This window comes from Anabrus simplex, chromosome 8 (genome assembly GCF_040414725.1).
Source record: "Anabrus simplex isolate iqAnaSimp1 chromosome 8, ASM4041472v1, whole genome shotgun sequence".
Lineage (NCBI taxonomy): Eukaryota > Metazoa > Arthropoda > Insecta > Orthoptera > Tettigoniidae > Anabrus > Anabrus simplex.
In genome coordinates, this window is record NC_090272.1 from 242,881,755 (window position 1) to 242,903,231 (window position 21,477).

The 21,477-nt window shown below is 39.2% G+C and overlaps 1 protein-coding gene across 1 annotated transcript in view; it reads left to right on the forward strand.

Annotated features, from left to right (window-relative positions):
• PDZ-GEF (PDZ domain-containing guanine nucleotide exchange factor) overlaps positions 1 to 21,477 on the forward strand; it is a 735,817-nt gene that overhangs the window by 707,123 nt on the left and 7,217 nt on the right. The window contains exon 24 of the mRNA XM_067152787.2: positions 16,178 to 16,342. Coding sequence (XP_067008888.1) covers positions 16,178 to 16,342 — 165 coding nt within the window. The remainder of the gene's footprint in view (positions 1 to 16,177; positions 16,343 to 21,477) is intronic.

A 21,477-nucleotide genomic window follows, 5' to 3' on the forward strand; every position in this document is an offset into this window, starting at 1 on the left:
ACCCTAAAGCTAGACTAGCTCTGAAAAGGTCCGTCAGGGCATTTATGAGTATCTCCCGTCCTTCCTGTAGGAGTATCAGAAGTATCTCATCTGGCCCCAGAGCCTTTGTAAGATGAAACGTGTTGATTGCCCATTTTACATTGTTATGTTTTGTTATTTTGTTGACACAGTTCCAGTCTGCTCTTCGAGCTCTGGTCTCTGTTCCAAACGTTTCTTCTTCTGTCATCTCCTTAACCTCAGAAAAGTGACACGCCATTAGTATCTCCAGCGTCTCCCTCCCCGCCTGAGTAAATGACCCATCTGGTTTCTCCAGTGTCCCCACTTGATTTATATGGGTTGCTTTCAGAACCTTCTGGAGCCTTGGAGCCTTGCTGTTTCAGTGTGTGATTCCACTTTCTCACAGAACAGTCTCCAAGATTTTCTTTCTGCTTTCCGTATCTCTAAGTTATACTCGGTGAGTTTCGTATGATATACGTCCCACATACCATTCCTAGATGATGTTCTATACAACATCCTCACTTCTTTTTCATTTTGGCTAGTTTTTTGTTCCACCACATTACTTTTTCGGTGTTTTTCTTTTCTTTGAGAGGATAGTTTTCGTGGAATGAGTCTGTAATGGCCTCTTCTATTAGTTCTACTGCCTCATCCAATTCTTTCTGTCCTCTCACGTTAGTTGGAATTTTTTGTACAGCCTTCCCTAGAACTTCTCTGTATCTGCCCTAGTTAGTTCTTTTTGGCTCTCTGTACTTCTGAATCCCACAGTCTCGCATCGATTGCAAATTGGATGTGCTGGTGGTCTGCCAATGATGGTTCCTCCAGCACCTTCCAGTCTTTAATAAAGTTTCCATATGCGTAGTGCTTAGTGTAATGTCTTATTACCTCCCTACAATTTTTCTTTATAAATGTAGGCTTGTTTCCTAGGTTTAGTATTGTCAACTCAGTTCCAATAATAAACTCTAGTAAAGGCGCACCTCTTCCATTGCAGTTCGTGCTGCCCCATGCCGTGTGGTGTGAATTTGCATCTGCTCCAAGGACTAGGTGTTCGCCTTTCCTCTGTGCGTTGCAAATTAGGTTCTCAACTTCTTCTGATGGGGGCAGATTAGTTGAGCCATATGGGAGGTATGCAGAGCCTATGGTTATTTCTCTGGGTTCCTCCCAATTTCTAAGTTTAATCTTGGCCATGCTTAAGTCCCATGAACAGTGTTCCTGCAACATAAGATATTTTAATTTCCTGTTCACATGAAGACATGTTCTGGGCATTTCCATGTTGTACCGTACATCATCTTACCTCCAGATTCTGCCAGTCCTGCTACTCTGCCCTTAACTACCCATGGCTCTTGAATAAGGGTCACATCAATAGCCTCGGACTTGAACTTCCTGGCGAAATTGGCCACAGCTGCTTTTATATACTGAAGATTGGCCTGAAGGACCTTCAGCTCCAACTTTATCAACACTGGGTTTCGTTTTTCCACTGATGACTTGAAACTTGATCTGCCCAAGTCCGAGTTTAGCCTTAAGGCTTCTCTTTTTGAGCTCTTCAAAGTCTCTTTCACCAAAGGCTAAAATGACTGACCATCCTGTCTTATCGATTGAAGTGGGATTCAGCACTCTCCACTCTTGTGTTAGAAGTTTGGTATCATGCTGATTGATTCTGAAAGCCGTCTGCTCTCCTGGAGCTTCTGTTGCCATTTCTTGTTTTGAGTCAGCGACAGCCTGTCCAATTGGGACTTCTGTCTCAATTTTTTCATCTTGGGCTTGCTCTACTGGAGCTTCCTTGGCTTCCCTTAACGTCAAAATTTTTGAAATTGGTTCTTTATAGGCATCCAAATTTCAATCAGTCATAGGGTTTTTGCCCCTTCCAGGGTCCTGAGTGTCGTTTTCACCATCCGTGGTGAGCATACAGCCAAACATTGTCCTCCCGCAACTCAGGCTCTCCGTAGCAGAGACCACGTCCTAGCGGTGCGCCCCTGGCCCGAACCTAGCCAGGTTTGTTCCCCCTTCAGTAGGCCTACTCACATGGTTTCCACTTGGCATTATCATGACTGAGTTTACAGCCATGTCTTTCCCCCTAGGTTGGGATCGCCCCTTTCGCAACCCGTGGCTCATCCAGGCTACTTAGAGCAAAGTGATGTGTTGGTTCCAGCACCCTGCAGTGAGCCTTCACCTCAATCTCAGCCTCACTTCACCTGAACCACCGTATCACCCATGTGGAGGAACCATGGATGCCTGTCTAGCATGTGTGGGCGAGGCCTGCACTTCCAAGCCTTGACTTGGGCTAGTAACAAGAGATCACCCGCTACAATATTCCTTTGTGTATCGTTTTCCATCTAACAAATTAACTTGTCAAGTAATTTCGCATCAGTGTCAACGCCACACTTTCTGGGAGTGTACACCCTAAAAAAACCTCAAGTTGCCTATTATCCGTAGCGATGAGCCCTACATGTAGAATTTTGTGTTTTTTATCCCTAACTTTTTCGTAGTATACAAATTCTTCTTTCAGCAGTATGAATACTCCCCTTCCTACTGTTTCTTTCCTGTCTCTACGATAAGCACTCTACTTCCATGAGAAAATTTCCACATCCATAATATCAGTTCTCAGCCACGAGAAAGTTATTTCTGAACACACTGTAGCTCTTGAAATTCATACAGGTTGTACTCGTACATTTGTTGTTTAAAGGGGCCTAACATCTAAGTCATTGGTCCCCTAAATTTTGTAATAATTCACTCTGTATTATAAAAACAAAGAAGTAGCAGAACAACATGAAGGATTGCAGTACCGTACGGTACTGCTCGCGGATCAAGCTAAGGGGAAGTTCTGACTTTCCTTCCATTTATGACGACGACATTTGATGCGTCGGAAACAGTGTTCAGTCGGTAATGTTAGGAGCACTCCTTGTCGCTTCACGCCAATTCGGAGCACGGTTGATTAAAAGTGGCACACGACACAGACACGTTAACTATATGGAATGAGTCTTAAAAGGTCTACCTTTCATTATGTGCAGTGTTCCAAAATTATGGTGCCCTTTTCGATAATTAGGATAACGTGGGTAGTAGTACGTGCTGGTATTGTAAGTCCTTCCTGGGTTAATGCAAAACAGACCTTCTGTGATTTATTAATAAAAAGTGAGACCATGACTGAACTGGCATGGTACAACTAAAATGACATTTTGATTCTAATGAGGAAGACGGTAATTTGAACTGTCGTGTAGTTCGCACCATTTGATAGGAATTACTCTTCATTCTTCGATTCTCTGTTAAGTTGAGTTTATTAGTAGTTGTAAGTGCATGCTCCATCTCTTATGTGACGATTAGTGTTGCATGCCATAGTTGATTGCATGTTTATTTTGTTGTGTTTTGTTCAGGAGCTTTTTCTATCTCTTTCATAAAATTGTTTCGTCTTTTGACAGTAAACCAGTCATTTAGCTATAAATGAGTTGTCTTCCATTTTTTGTCTCCGTTAAATGGGAATGTTAATGGTTTAGCAGTGGGCCGTGTTTGCCGCGCGAGTTAGCGCGTGCCAATTGCATGGAGGATACCCAGGTCATGGCACGGCCAACTACCGGGAGGCGGCAAAGTCGAACAGCTGTGCATTCCGTGGAAATGTTTCCAGGATGTGCGTTTGCAACGAGCTGTAACATAATTTTTTTAAATTAGAAAAGTAAATAAATCAAATAAATCAAAATCAAAATCTCTTTATTTGCAAATGAGGTGTCTACCTCGGTGGCAAATGGTACACTAAAATACATTATTGTCAAGCACTAAATATTAAATTAACAAGAGAAGAAAATTTTTCCTATAATACAATATTATACAATTTACGCTAACAATGTTTTCTATTAACACACAGCTCATCCTTAATAAATTTATATTGTTTACAAAATTCTAATTATAATATCTCCTGTACTACTTACAAATATAGTCAACTGATATACAGTATGTGGAATTGCTTCAAATGATACTATAAAACTGGTATAACATTAATATTTACATTGCATTTAAATTTATTTACTATTTTTTTTTTTTTTTTTTTTTTTTACCCGTTCTGGATCCTAAGTAGCATAACGACCTGCTGCGTCTTAACCAGAGCCCCTTTTGCCACCACTTTTCAGAGTTCCTGAAGGGCCTTCACAGCTACCGTAGCGGTCCCAGGGCCCTCGAAGTCCCCACTGTACTTCACCCCTACAGGCAGTCTCCTACTTTGGCTGTCCAAACTCCTTAGACCAGGGGATGGAATTAATTTATTCACACACATTTTTTTTATTTACAATAACCTGCACCGGTCGAATGCCCTCTAACACTTCATTTATTTTCTCTGTTGCTGTTTATTCTCTTCTTGAATATCTGTACAGATTTTGGAAAAGGATCAAACACTTTAGGAGTGGAAAGTTTAAGAAATATTTTCTATTTCACACCTAGGATTTAAAATATATACTGCTATTTGGAATATTGTCATAGTATGTTGAACCATTTGGGAGGAAGGAATGAATATATTTATTTTTGGATCTTAATCCCCATGTAACTCTGGGGTTAAATTTGTTTCGAACTTTGTTATTTAACACCTAGGATATCATTTGAAATTTTAACTTGGTAATTCAAACGGTTTCATATAAATGCATATTTTTGTCATCATTCCCCCCCCCCTCCTCGAAACCCCTTAGGGGTGTATTAAGTCCACTTCTTATTTGTATCCTCATTAAAATAAATCACCATGTCCGTAACATCTTTCGTTTTTGAGATATAAGCATCGTCATACAAAGTATTTAACCCATCTTTTAGTCCTTTTAACAACCCCCCACCCCTTTAAGTGTTCTTTCTACAAACAAATAAATATGTGTTACTTTATTTTTAAGAGAGATTAAAAATACAATTACCGAGCTCGATAGCTGCAGTCGCTTAAGTGCGGCCAGTATCCAGTAATCGGGAGATAGTGGGTTCAAACCCCACTGTCGGCAGCCCTGAAAATGGTTTTCCGTGGTTTCCCATTTTCACACCAGGCAAATGCTGGGGTTGTACTTTAATTAAGGCCACAGTCGCTTCCTTCCCAGTCCTAGGTCTTTCCTATCCTATCGTCGCCATAAGATCTATCTATGTCGGTGCGACGTAAAGCAAAAAAAAAGAAAAAATTACAATTTTCACGTCGGTAATATGTTAAGTTTTTGAGATATACTGTAGATATGCTAATTTTAAAAATTCACCCCCTTTAACACTTCCCCTTAAGTGGATATTCAGAAAAAAATGTCACTCCCCCCTCCCCCCCCCCCCGAACCGCGTTAAGTAGGTTTTCCAAAAACAAAAAAATAGACTACAAGTTTCCTTATTTTTAGAGGAGATTCCAAATGCTGATTTTTCATGTCTTTAAACTGTTACATTTTTGATATATACGAGGGCTGATCAACAAAGACTGAGACTGATTTTTTTCACAGATGTTTATTACTGCATTTCATTGTTTACATGATCTTTTTCGAAGTAGTCCCTCCTACTTCAATGCACTTTTTATAGTGTCTCTGCCAGTCCTTGAACACATGCTGCAGACTATTCTTTGTCAGGTCCGCACTGCTTCAGAGTTCTCAAATCGAATTCCCCTAAGCTTTGCCTTTAGTGATGGGAGTAAAAAAAAAATCACAGGCTGCAAGATCACGGCTATAAGGTGGATGCGGTACACAGGTAATGTTGAATCAAGCCAGAAACTGCGTGACTTGATTTGCGACGTGAGGCCGTGCATTGTCCTGATGAAGTTGCCACCCAGTCCGAGAAAGCTCTGGTCGTTTCTTTGCAATGTGCTTCCTCAGTGTAGCCAATACTGACGTGTAGTAACAGTAGTCTGAGGGGAAAGTGCATGCTGGTAAATCATTCCATTACAGTCATAAAATGTGATTACCATCACCTTCCCTGTAGATGGAACAACTTTTGCCGTTTTTTTGGCAATTTCCACACTGTGCTGGCTTGTTTTCCTTTAGGATCATAATGATGCTTCAGCTTTTCATAAGTATCAGTGGCTGTATGGTTTAAATGAAAAAAGAATTTGATTCTGTACTATTCCTCTTGTGTCATCTCCATAGTCTGGTATGCAAAATGCACGTAGTGTCTACAAAATAGAGCATTACTACAAACCTACCGATACAAGAGTGCTGCCGCCTACGGAACTCATATGTAAAAACCCGCTCTTTTCAAATATTTATGTTACAGGTGGGAAACTTTCACGGAAACTACAGGAAAAAGTCAGTCTCTGTCTTTGTTGATCAGCCTTCGTAGATACACTCATTTTAAAAATTCACCCCTCTTTTCACTCCCTTAGCGATGGAATATCCAAAAATCCTCCCTTAGTGAGCACCTACATTGTAATATAAATCTATCCCCAAATTTTAATTTCTTTATATCCAGTAGTTTAGGCTCGGCGATGATGAATCAATCAGTCAGTCAGTCAGTCAGTCAGGCATGTTATTTTATTATATATATATAGATTAGTGGTCTCATGGCATACACTACTTTCACCCAGGCTTCACTCCCAGGCAACCACAGTTCGAATCCTGGCTGATGCACGTGGGACTTTTGAAATAAAAATATGTCCTTGAGGTTTTGATTCCACATAAAACTGGAGGTGCAGAGGCTGTGATAACTATATCAACATTTATAATCGAATCGTTGTTTTCTTCAATCAATCAATCAATCAATCAATCAATCAATCAATCAATCAATCAATCAATCAATCAATCAATCAATCAATCAATCAATCAGTTACTACTGATCTGCATTTAGGCAGTCGCCCAGGTGGCAGATTCCCTATCTGTAGTTTTCCTAGCCTTTTCTTAAATGATAGCAAACAAATTGGAAATTTATTGAACATCTCCCTTGGTAAGCTATTCCAATTCCTAACTCTCCTTCCTATAAACCAATATTTGTCCCAATTTGTCCTCTTGAATTCCAACTTTATCTTCATATTATGATCTTTCCTACTTTTAAAGACACCACTCATACTTATTCGTCTACTGATCTCCTCCCAAGCCATCTCTCCACTGACACCTTGGAACATACCACTTATAATAAAAATGTTGATTCTAAATATTTGTTCCGAATGAGTAAATTTATAATACCAATATAGTTGGTCCGTTATTGGACATTATAAATTTTCCAGCTAACTCATTCGTGAGTGTGCTAAGTTGCGCCCATCAGTTGGTACCTAGCACACCTACCAAGACACATGGCTAGTGCATACCGTGGAGGCCACTGCGTAGGCTACTTAGAGCCACCAGCAGTGCCATTGCACTATGAGAGACTTTCTCATTTTCAAAAATTGATGCCTGCCTGATGAGGGTCCCATACACTGAAACCATACTCTAGTTGGGTTCTTATCAGAGATTTATATGCTCTCTCCTTTACATCCTTACTACAACCCCTAAATACCCTCATAACCATGTGCAGAGATCTGTACCCTTTATAGACAATCATGTTTATGTGATCACCCCAATGAAGATTTTTCTTTATATTAATACCTAGATACTTACAATGATCCCCAAAAGGAACTTTCACCCCATCAACGCAGAAATTAAAACTGAGAGGTCTTTTCCTATTTGTGAAACTCACAACCTGACTTTTAATCCCGTTTATCATAATATCATTGCCTACTGTCCATCTCACAACATTATCGAGGTCATTTTGCAGTTGCTCACAATCTTGTAACTTATTACTCTATAAGAATAAGATCATTCGCAAAAAGCCTTACCTCTGATTCCACTCCTTTACTCATATCATTTATATATACTGTATAAGAAAATACAAAGGTCCAATAATACTGCCCTGAGGAATTCCCCTCTTAATTATTACAGGGTCAGATAAAGCTTCGCCTACTCTAATTCTCTGAGTTCTATTTTCTAGAAACAGAGCCACCCGTTCAGTTACTCTTTTGTCAAGTCCAGTTGCACTCATTTTTGCTAGTAGTCTCCCATGATCTACCATATCAAATGCCTGAGATAGGTCAATCGCAAAACAGTCCATTTGACCTCCTTAATCCAGGATGTCTGCTATATCTTGCTGGAATTCTACAAGTTGAGCTTCAGTGGAATAACCTTTCCTTAACCCAAACTGCCTTCAATCAAACCAGTTATTAATTTCACAAACATGTCTAATATAATCAGAAAGAATGCTTTCCCAAAGCTTACATGCAACGCACGTCAAACTGACTGGCCTGTTATTTTCACTTCATGTCTATCACCCTTTCCTTTATACACAGGGGCTACTATAGCAACTCTCCATTCATATGATATAGCTCCTTCATTGTTGTTGTTGTTGTTGTTGTTGTGGTTTGAGTCATCAGTCCATAGATGGTTTGATGCAACTCTCCATTCCACCCTATCCTGTGCTAACCTTTTCATTTCTAAGTATAGTCCTCTCCGTGTAAGGACGTACCCTAAGGGTGCAACCTTACCCTTTCTCCCCTGTAATATTAAGATATTGATTTATGGTTACTTTTCTTGCTGGTGGGTCTTTTTCAGTGTCGGTAACCATACAGTTTAGGGACCCTACTTGCCGATACGACGTCTTACATTTACCGTTAATCTGGCACGTTGGCAACGTTCAATCACTGCTCTAGCGTGAAGTGCGTGTTGCCACCGCATCGCCGTTAAAGTCACTAGTGATACATTTGCGAGAATATTTAAAGCATATTTTATTTTTCTGTGGGATTGTAAATCTATTTGGCTAATACCAGGTAAGTAGGATTGTGGCATATTCGGATAATGCATTTAATAACATAGTTTGTGTGAAATGATGAAAGTGCTCAAATACGTCAGTCTCATGTCTAGATCTACCGGTACATGAAATAACTGTTGCGGGACAAAATTTTGGCAGTAGAACTTATAACATTATTATTTTCAAATCCGCAGTGAACTTGAAAGCTGACCTAATTTCCGTTCACGGAGCTTGGCACATTAGTATTCCTATATGTTTCCTGATAAGCTTGAAGATATAACCAGCCTGCAGGCTGAAAATATGCCCAATAATCTCTCTCCTTACTGGTTACCGGTATTGAAGAGAGAAGGAAATATTCGCGCAAAAGAAAGGGAAGTCATTGGATGTCTGGAACTTTCGAAAATCACACTGCAAAGACTTATTAAATAAATTGCATCGTTTAACACGCCCCTCTTTTCAAGAATATGGTTATAGTACGCCTACTGTATATCAAAATAAAGACAGATAATTTAAGTGAGAAAGTGTGTTTATTTCCTTAATTCCTCATTGAGGAGATATTCATAATTATCTTGATTTATTTCATCTTATCTATTATCATTTACTAGGGTAGGGAAACATTCATTATCGGTGTTTACATTGAGGTTAGTTTGTTATGGTTATGTCTGATGATTTTAATATGTAACCAGGCAGGTTGGCAGCAGTGATCAGCCAGAAAAGAGGAGCATCGGGCGGCGATATTTACTTTCTGGGGTATTTCCTTACGTGGCAATTACTATAACTATTGCATCCTACATGTGCTCTAATCTCCTTGTCATATTCGAACAAGTCCTGGGTGTCTTAAGATGTCTCCTATCATTCTATCTCTTTTTCTCGTCAAATTTAGCCAAATCGATCTCCTCTCACCAATTCAATTCAGTACCTCTTCATTCGTGAATCGATCTATCCATCTCACCTACAGCATTCTCCTCTAATACCACAATTCAAAAGTTTCTATTCTCTTTTTTTCTGAGCTAGTTAACGTCCACGTTTCACTTCCATACAATGCCACTCTCCAGCTCCTTCATACAAACAATAATGAAATAAGTACTTCAGATATTGTACTATATCCCAACCCATTGTCTTTAGTATTTCCACCGAAACCTTATCAATTCCAGCTGTTTTTTAGTTTTGAACTTTTTTATCTTATTGTAAATATCATTGTTGTTATAGGTAAATTTTAATACTTCTTTAGCATTAGTCACCTCCTCTATGTGGACATTGTCCTTGTAACCAACAATTTTTCCATTTTCATACCAGGTAAATACTGGGACTGTACCTTAATTAAGGCCACGGCCGCTTCCTTCCAACTCCTAGGCCTTTCCTATCCCATCGTCGCCACAAGACCTATCTGTGTCGGTGCGACGTAAATCCACTAGCAAAAAAAAAAGTAACCACAATCTTTACATACTGCTAACTGAATACTTCTGCCTTTTGAAGATCCTTGCATACACACTCTCCTTGTTCATTAATGATTCCTGGAATGTCCTTGGAACCTGTTTCTGCCTTAAAGTACCTATACATACCCTTCCATTTTTCACTAAAATTTGTATGACTGCCAATTATGCTTACCATCATGTTATCCTTAGCTGACTTCTTTGTTAGATTCAATTTCCTAGTAAGTTCCTTCAGTTTCTCCTTACTTCCACTGCCATTTCTAACTCTATTTCTTTCCAACCTGCACCTCCTTCTTAGTCTCTTTACTTCTCTGTTATAATAAGGTGGGTCTTTACCATTCCTTACCACCTTTAAAGGTACAAACCTATTTTCACATTCCTCAACAATTGCTTTAAACCCATCCCAGAGTCAGTTTACATTTTTATTTACCGTTTAACACCGATCATAGTTACTTTTTAAAAACTCCCTCATGCCTGCTTTATCAGCTGTATGGTACTGCCTAATAATCCTAATTTGAATACCCTCCTTTCTTTCACATTTATTTTTAACTAAGACAAAAACAGCTTCATGATCACTAATACCATCTATTACTTCGGTTTCTCTATAGAACTCATCTGGTTTTTACCAGCACCACATCCAGAATATTTTTCTCTCTAGTTGGTTCCATCACTTTCTGAATCAGATGCCCTTCGCATATTAACTTATTTGCCATTTGTTGGTCATGCTTGCTGTCGTTTGCATTACCTTCCCAATTGACTTTTGGTAAATTGAGATCATCCGCTACAATCACGCTCCTTTCCTTATAGTTTCCCACATAGCTGATTATCTTATCAGATAACTCTGAATCAGCATCAGCGCTATCCTTTCCCAGTCTGTACACTCCAAAGACATCAAGTTGCCTTACACCTAGAATTTGATACTTGTACCCTTTAACTTTTTCGTAGCTGACAAATTCTTCTTTCTCCAGAATGAATGCTCCCTCTCCTACTATTCCTCTACAATACACACTCCTGTTCCGTGAGAAAATTTCTGCATCTATTATATCATTTCTCAGCCACGATTCAACTTCTATTACAATATCTGGCATCATCATCATCCTCATCAATGTCCCACTTGAGTTGCCCGGGTGTAGTTAACAAGCCTCCTCCACTCCTTTCTGCCCTTCCACTTTTCCTGCTCCATTACTTCCGCCACATTCAATCCAGCTTCTCTAATGTCCTTCCGAATCTGATCCATCCACCTTCTTCTCAATCTTCCAACTAGTCTCATTCTTTTTACATGTCCAAACCATCTCAGTCTTGCTTTCTGTATCTTCTGTACTAACAGTTCTATATTTACCTCTTCTCTGATTTTAATATTATGAATTCTATCTCTTCTTGTCTTTTTAACCGATGTTCTTAAAAATTCATTTCTACTGCTTGAATCTTACTATCTTGTCTCTTATTAGTTACCAGCGTTTCTAGTCCGTTTGTTACAATTGGTATGAAATACTTTATATATAATGTTAATTTCGTTCTCTTGGGTACTTTGTTATCCCATAAAAGCTCTCTGACTTGATGATAAAATGCTGTACCTTTACTTAGTCTGTTGTTAATTTCAGGGTCGATTTCATTTCTTCCATTAATAATGTTACCCAGATATGTAAACTGTTCTACATTCTCTAACTGTTCTCCGTCTATGTTCGCTTGGCTTCTCTTTCTCTCTTTTCCACAGTGCATGATTAAATTACCATTCCAAACTCCTTCAGATTTTAATTCCAAATGTCCAGTCTCCTTTGTACTTCCTTTTCTCTCTTTCCCCAAATCACCACATCATCTGCAAATACCAAAGCATTCACTTCATCACTACTGGTACTCTGTTTTATACATTTTATGATTTCCTCTATCAATATAATAAACTATAATGGCAACAGTGCACTTCCTTGCTGGAGATCTGGTAAGTATATGTCTATTACTTAATTCTATTCCTTTCTTTACAATACTTCTACAGTTGAGCGCTAACATTTTTATGTCATCCCCATTTGTCTTCCAGTTCTCTGTACCCTTATCACTGCTCCCTAGGCCACCGCGTTTCCCTGAATGTACCACCCTATAACCCTTCTAAACAAATTTTCTAACTTATATGTACCACTGCGGTTTAAGTGAAGGCCATCTGAGCGCAGATCTCTATCTCCTACCCACCCACTAGGATCCCCCATAGTCTCATTTAAATCGCCAATCACCCTCCAGTCACTATCCCTCCTACACAGTATTCCACTGATAACAATCTCCTCTTCCTTAAACTGCATCTGTGCTGCATTTACCAGATCCCACACATCCCCAACTATGTTGCTATTTACAGTATACGCACTTCAGTCTGTCGAAACTAATTTATGAATAAATGGTGGAAAATGCCTGATGAACAGAACATATATTAACAGATTATACCTGAAAAAGAATGAACTTAAATGAAATAGAATGGCAGAACTTTTGTTTACAAGTTGCATTGACACAGATAGCTCTTACGGCAACGATGGGAGAGGAAATGCCTAGGAGTGGGAAGGAAACAACCATGGCCTTAATTAATGTGCAGCTCCAGTATTTGTCTTGTGTGGAAATGGGAAAACCATGGAAAACCACCTTTAGGACTGCCGACAGTGGGGTTCGATCCCATTATCTCCCGAATGCAAGGTCACAGCTGCACGGCCAACTCGCATGGTCTGTTGAAAGAACATTATTAGGTTCTATCAATTACATACTTTAAATATATATATATCGTAGTAAAGTGATTAATATTAATGGGAAGTGTAAAACCATTGAAGTCTAAAGCTGCGTCCACCTTTCTATTAATTGTTGAAATGTTATTCATTTATGTCACAAGACTGTACAGAGTAATTCCAAATGAAAACACCTCTCCCAGTCACAAGTTACGGCCAGCTGTGGAGAGAGCATTCAATATTCAATGAAGGAATGTGCACTCTAGCAGCTAAGGAAAGAACATTCCATCTATTGGAACCTAAAGAAATTCATATGCAATTTAACAGTTAGTTAAATTAAGGAACAGTGACATTACAACAATAATACTAATCAGTATTCTTATTATCGCTGTTAACCTGTTCTTTCTAGCCATAGTCTGCCCTGCATGTATTTCAAGATCTTGCAATTTTTCTTGTGTATATACAGTATTTCTAATTACTAATAAGAACTTACTAAGTTAGTCCATTCTTTCCTTACCATTCTGATGATCCTGTCATCATGTTCATACCGATTTAACACGTGTAATTCATTACTATTCATAAATTTTCTTCTAACTGCTAGGATTTCTTTACAAGATTTCAGCAAGTTAAATTCTTCCCTGTTTTCACCACATAGAAGTCTGCCTCCACAGTATAACGGTTAGCACTGCTGTCCTCGGAGGCCTGGTTTTGATTCCCGGTACTACGAGTAATTTAAGATTGGCAGGAGGGGTGGTACACGCAGCACACTTCCGTTGCGGATGCGACTTTGGGACGCGGGCACAAGTTTATTTATAGCACATGGTCTCCCATCATCCCCAGATCAAACGTTACAATATTTACGTTCGTACTCCACCTGTTGCCCTTTCTTGATAGAAGGTGTTAATTGTGTTGTAATGGCACTTTCTGGCCCAGGGAAGAAAGCAATGGAAAACTACGTCACTACCCATCTTGCTTAGTACTCCTCATTTTGGCGCTGCCACCGATCTTTTTGGCTTTCCCATAACCACATTACCTTTGTTGGTGCTATGTGAGGATGCAACCAGTGTCTGGACAACAGACACCCTGACTTATCCTATTGAATTCTGAGAGGATAGCCCTAGTCCTACATTCGGACACCAACCACTGTCTTTGTATATTTCTAAATCGTTTAATAATTTGTTTACTCGGCAACACCTCAAACCTCTCGAGGTCCTTCTCCCAATAATTTCCAAAACCGAACCCCTCTTGTGCACTTTTGAAATGAAGTGTTTGTTCTCTCCTCACTGGGTCACTGTCTTGTTTACTGTAACGTCATCAGTGGTCTGTCCGGCTCCATGGCTAAATGGTTAGCGTGCTGGTCTTTGTTCACAGGGGTCCTGGGTTTGATTCTCGGCAGGTTTGGGAATTTTAACCATCATTAGTTAATTTCGCTGACACAGAGACTGGGTCTATGTGTTGTCTTCACCACCATTTCATCCTCATCACAACACGCAGGTCGCCTACGGGAGTCAAATCAAAAGACCTGCATCTGGCGAGCCGAACTTGTCCTCGGACACTCCCGGCAGTAAAAGCCATACGCCATTTCATTTCATCATTGGCCTTCCCTGAGTTTATTATCTTGTATTTTAAATTGTTTTGAATGATTTAAGGGATGGTAGTGGAGTTGGGGATACGTGAGTTATATAGTAAAGATTGGTAAATCTTTTAGGTGCGCATGTTCATTATCTCATATTCTGGTGGTTACGCGATCAGTCCATGTTCAGCATCATTATCATCCTCATTATTGAAAGACCAATGACATCACCAGAACAAGTCATGACGGAAAGTGACAGTAAACAAGCCAGTGACGGCGCATTGCACAACCACTTTTCTAGGTGGACCGGTGAGGAAGGGAGTACTTCATTAATATAAGTTATAACCTTTCAATAATTATTGGAAGAGTGGACACAGGTTTTAACATGGATAGTTCTACACTTCTCAATAATATTAATCAATTCGTACCTTTTATATAAGTGTATTCTCTTTTAAATTGTGTGATTTGATAGAATCTGACTGTTGCTTGCTTGGCAACATATTTGAAGTTATCGTCTTCAAGCTTCCGTTAGCTGAAAGTGATCCAAAATTTATCTTACGGTCTTCCTTTTCTTATAGGTCTCGCCTTTGAAACCAAATGTTGTCTGATATTTTGAATCTGTCACATCACTGCACTTCTAAAAGATAACTAATATCTCATTTCCAGTATGAATTGTTGTCTATAAATAGATGAGGAATCTGTGGTGGAAACTTCCTTTCTGTGCTCGGCTGAATGGGCCTGGCTTGGGAGCTCGCACACCACTACAATAACACCTAGTAACCTTGCCGTTAGAAGTTGGTATTTAACGGTGCTTAAGTACAAAGGACCTTACTGGCACAATGGAGAACTTTTTGTCCAAAGAAACTTCAGACATGTTGGTTAAACTATCATAAATACATACTAAATTGATAATCGCTTCTCTATATGACATATGCCTTTGCTGGCAGGACGTAGTGTTTACGGTGCACTATGTCTTCTGGTATGGGCTAGAGCAATTTTGTTACTTTCATTGATCTGTCTCAGCTTTATCCTTGGCTTTGACAAGATGAAAGTGACTGAGGTATGAGTGACACTAGTAATGCCATTCCTTATGCAGCCAGTCCCTGCTATGAATGGTATGAAAATGTTGCTCATAGGGTCAGTTGCTGCATGCATTTCAGTGGGCTTGGCAGACTGATATGTAATAGCAACTTCTGGCTCGGTGAGGAAAGCAACGGGAAACTACCTCACTCCTCATTTCCCTAGTACGCCTCTTCAGTAATGCCTAGGCCATTTATGTCAGCTGATGGAGGAACTGTTAAGGATCCAACCAGCCTCTGGGCTGAGGACTAAATATGCATACATACATACATACATACATACATACATACATACATACATACATACATACATACATACATACATACATACATACATACATACATACATACATACATACATACATACATACATACATATGACATAATTTTAGTTGCATCATGTTTTAATAAAAGTATGTTGTGCGAGCAACAAAGATTGAAGCAAAGTATAAAGAATTGAGCAACCAGAGCTGATGATCTAGATGTTAATGTTACTCTGACTGTATAGTCAGTCAATCACCCTGTGCTTAAGGATGGTATCACTCCGTGTTATAAACTTGGTGAATACATTTAGAAAAATGAATTATAATTACTTAAGTAGGAATTCAGTAATGAGGTTAATGTAAAACAGAGTTTCTTCAGCTTTCTCTTGAGAAACTAGATGAAGTTGTTGTGTGTGCTTGCTTGAGCTAGGTGCTTACCGTGTTACAGCTTGTGTTATGCCCCCTCCCCCTCCGAGAGACTTGCCTCCGCGTGCACGCCAGCCCCCGGCTTACAGCGTAGCGGCACAGATGGCCCGCTTACAGCGACTAGGCAGGGCTCACTCGCACGAGGGCGTCACTGGCAGTTATTACCATACTGATCCTGAAGAGGATGGTAAGGAAAGCCAGGGGAATTCAGAAATGATTTGGACTTGTCTCCTTTCTTTTAGTTGTGATGTATTGCATGTCAGTCACACTCTTCTAGTGCTGGTTGAAACTCACAATGCTGAACATATTAGTTGTTCGTCTGAGATGGAAAGTGCGGGCAAGAAAGCTTCTGTGCCTTGTGTATGTAACAGTACATGGAGCCATCTGCCAGAGTGAGTCCAGTGGTATTTGAAGATGCTTTGTCAGCTTCATGTTGATACAGATTTACCAGCATGAAAAGAGCTCTCGTGGGACAAAATTCTGGTATCTCAGTATTAGGTAATGTGATGTAAAAGCAATAAGAATGGGAATGAGACTAAAAGGGTTTGAAATGTGGTGTTGCAGAAGAATGCAGGTGACATGAGAAGATCAGAAGAGAGCTTTTGGGCAAAATTTGTGTGTAAGAGAAAAAGAGGTTGATAGAACATTAGAATATAACAAACAGCATAGAATAGATTTAACCTGCATAAAAAAGATGAAAACTTCAGCACCAGAATAGGGGGAAAGGGAGAGCTGCTGCAAACGAGAGCCTTATACCAGACAGGTGGTGGTGGTGATGTTGTTGTTACTGCCATTTAGGTGATTGAAAGCCTGTGGTCATCAGCAGTATACTGTCACGAATGTGAGAAATAAGTTGCCTCGATATAATGTACAATTTATAATCAACAGTTGGGGCAGGATGAGGAAGAAATACCAGCATTTGTCTGAAAATGAAACTGGAAGCAAGAAAGACTGCTTCAAAGGTCAAGGGAGGGATTTTTTTCTTTTATTTTATGTTACTGGTTTCTCACTCCAGTACCTATTTTCACAGTTTTCAGACACAGCAAGGACCTAGTGCTCCGTCAATCACAAAGTAAGACAGTCAGCACCTTTTACGAGGAAGAGACTCCGCAGTGTGAGCACCGTTGTAGCACTGCTGCTGTCAGTCAGGTGATAGAGGAGTTTGAAATGAGAGAAGAGTGAAGACAAGATGTAGGAAGGAGGAGGCAAAACCAGGGAACAGTTTCAGAAAATAAGACTGACCTATTATGTACAGATACTGGGATACCAAGATGAAATTCCTTAGAGGTATTGTGGAGAAGACGTGAAGAGATTAGAAAGAGCTTTGGAGTTTTAAAACTACAGGACACTTGATGCGATACAGTTCCAATATAGAGAAACCAACAGTAAAGAGACCATAAGGAAAGTCTTGTAAGAGGAGGATGGATATAGTGCAGGAAAAGAGTGGTGGAGAGATAGGTACTGATAGAGCTCGTGACCCAGGAGAGAAGTAACATTGTTCCAGACACTCCCCAGTAGGTGCTCGTGGACTCGAATCACAGCATCATCAGCAATTAGCATTAGCCTCGTTTTGCGTTCATTTGCAAATATATCAAACAAAGGAATATTAGTTGGGGTTTAATGAGATCGTTCTGAACGATCCCCATACCTTGAAAGATGGTCCAAGTCATTTCTGAACAATCCTAACTTATTATTATTTTATACATTTATTGAATGTATTAACAGTGCATGTCATATGGAAGTAAATGCAGTAAGTAATTTCTTTTGAACTGGGCTTTTGTTGTTGTAGAGTAGTTTAGCTGTAATGTTGAGGGTTTGAAGTAATAAAATAACACTTTTGAAACTGTTGCCATGTTGCTTGTTGACTTCAGGAAGTAAAATATGGGGAAACAGTTTAATGTTTTGTGCATGAATGAGAATGTCTGCAGAGTTGTGAATCAATATTGAATGTTATCTGAAGCAGTTGTTTGAGTGGGTGAAGCTAACTACTGTGCTCTTATCTTCAAAACAGGTTTTTAAGCATAGAAATGAATTTAATCAGATAAGCAAAAGCTTCTTTTTCCCTTGAATAATGTATGTAAAATGTAAACAGTCATTGTACAAAGAAGAGCAAATGTTTTATGCTCTTATTCCATTTGAAGCTGTTATTAGCAACTAATATTCTATATATATATTTTTTTTAATTTTTTATTTTTGCTGTGCTAGCACAGGAGACTTAAAGAGGAGGCACTGAGTAAGAATTACGATTTAATTTGTATTGATTTTGCAATGATCAGGATTTCTTAAACTCTGTGGGTTCATGGTAGTGTGTAGTGCAGTAGACTATTGTATATTCATATGAGTGGTAAAGAGGCAGAATTTGTTCTGAGTGATTTCCAACAAAAGAGTAGATTTTTGAAATCTGGGAAGCCTTGGGAATGAGGAGAACACCTCGACTAAGCAGAATGTTCTGAGCTGTCATTGGAGAGATGGCATGGAATGACATCAATGGACGAATTAGCTTGAATGGAAAGGTCATAATATGAAGATAAAGTTGAGAGTCAAGAGAATGGGTCAAAGGAAGAAGAATTAAGGGAAGGAGTAATTTACTTCGACGGATGTTTGATAAACATGCACATATTAACTTTATCTATTCCACAAACTTTCTCTTCCTCATACAAGATTATATTTCTTACTCCATGCTACAGTACATAATTTAAAATAGATTTTTCGTGGCTCCTGTAAAGCGGCAATTTCAACATATTAGGTTTGCATTTTGCTTCATCGAATCTCTTCATTTTAATTAATTGTAGAGTCGTACTTTCTCTTAATTTCTGCAAACATTCCACATTGCTCACTGAACATGATCAGAGTGTAATTGCCTTAATTGAATTACTTTTATAACTCGGACAATATTGTCTGTGCTCTCCGATACATGAACTGTACATAGGAGGGATGTCACTATCTTACCAGTGTCGAGACAAATGTTTGATACAGGTCGATGACCGCTGTAGAGTACAGTTACTGAACCATTGTTCGAGGTTTCTCCTCTATCTTGCCTTCTATAATCAGTTATACCAGACTGCATTTGTAATTTCAGAACAGTCACCGAAATAACTGCTTTCCTGTGTTTTACAAGGATTACAACTTTGCACTATTTCCTCTTGGTCGGTTATGTGGTATGGGATACACCCGCGTTGTGGTCCTTGTTGTTAGCGTGGATAACAATAAATGAGTTGCTCACACAATGTTCAGAAACTCTCTTGTTGCAGTGCTGATTCTAGTTCTATATCCTGGCTACTTGAAATGTGACACAGCACAGTATCACAGTGTCGTGTGTTTATTCATCTCCCAGTAATCTGTCTGCAGCTCTGATGATCTGTTTTTCTTCACATACCTAACTGGATGATGAACAGTTTCTGTGTCTAGAAGTTGTAATGCTGGGGCATATCTGCCAAGGCCAAGGCGATACATGCTCAAACTTAGTACGAGGTGAGTGTATTTGTAGACGTACCTGTTGCGTTTGTCGACAAATACCCGATGTTGTAGTGCAGCCGACGAGCTTTCAGGCAGCATTTGCTCCACATCAGTGTCTGATGGCACAAGCAACTTGCTGCATTCACATGAGGATATGCAACGGTGCATATCTGTCCAGTAGCGAGAAACTGTATTGTGGCAGATAGTTGTTGCCAATTCTGTCACGACTCTTGTTTCCTTTCTGATTTTACCATCTGAAGGAGCTATCAGTTTATCTTCTCATCCATGCTTAAATTGCTATCCCAATCACTGGGCTCGATTAATTGCCCTCGTAGCAAGTTCTCTTTACCGTAACCAATTTTTGCTTCATTTCATTTTTGTTGTTGTAGCTCTTTCTCATGCACAACGCAATCAGAAGACAAAGTAATACCTTGTTTCCCGTACTGACTTCGTGATTAATTTAAAATCATTTTAAAATTATCAAGCCTCCAAAATTCATAATCATAAACAGAAAACAGTTTGGATGGTTGAGTATGTATTACACTACCTTTGGCAGCTTCTCAGCAGGCAGAGAATCGATAAGTCTGTCAGAGAGACGGAGGGGGGGGTTTGCACACACATACTCTGACTTGCCTGTTGAAGACATATATCCCATAAATCACGTAAATGTGCACATGTAGGGGGGCCATTTACATTGGCTTGTTAGCAGTTATCAACCAGTGGTAAAGCACTGATTGCAGGGATGAGATACAGGAAAGCGTATTTACTGCCTCTGAAGTTCTTTGATTTTGATGTTAACTTAGACAGTCTTCCTTCTCTTAAATTAGGCCAACAGAAGGTAGACATATTTAGTCAGCAGTATGTATGTGAAGATAAGATAATGTCCAGTAATGCTAACAGATTACTGTAATTTACCTATGATAACATTTACAAAAAGATGCAAGAGTTGAAAACTAGAAAGGCGATGGGAATTGATAAGATTTCTGGGATATACTAAGTGTTGGGATATCGTACTATATCTGGACTACATATCTGATAACCGTTATACCAAATGATGGGGTAGTTGCTATAATGGCCGCACTGTACAGAGGAAACGGTGATAAAGAATAATTACAGTCCAGTCAGCTTGACATGTGTCACATGTACGATCTGGGAAAGCATTCTTTTTGTATTATATTAGACATGTTTACAAAATTAGTAATTAGTTCCATAGAAGGCAGTTTTGATTTAGGAAAGGTTATTTCTGTGAAGCTCAACTGGTAGTATTCCAGTATTTAGATTTTGGAGGTAAAATTGCTTATATCACTAGTGAGCTATCCAGAGCCTTTGACTGGGTAGATCATGCAAGATTATTGACAAACATGGGGGCGTTTGGAGTAGACCAAAATGTGACTGAATGGCTGGCTAAATTTCTAGAAAATAGAACTCGGAGAATTAGAATAGATGAAGAATAATCTGATTGTATAATGATTAAGTGGGGAGTCCTGCGAGGCAGTGTTATTGGATCTCTATTTTTCCTTACATATATAAATGATGCAAGTATGGAACTGAAATTGCAGTGCTGTGTACTAGTCACTGTGTTGAAGGGATGACAGTAATTCATGGAGAACACTGTGTGTTAATAAAAGAAAAGATCTTCATTGCAGTAATCACATAAACAGGATTGTAAATAAACGTTACAGATCTCTTCATATGGTTATGGGGGGTATTTAGGGGTTGTAGTAAGAATGTAAAGGAGAGGGCAGTTAGAGTAGGGACCCGCACCAGGATTACTTGATACAAGAATTAGGAAAGATTCAAAGGAAAGCAGGATGATTAGTTCTGGATAATTTCTAACAAAAGAGTAGTGTTAAAAAAATGTTGCAA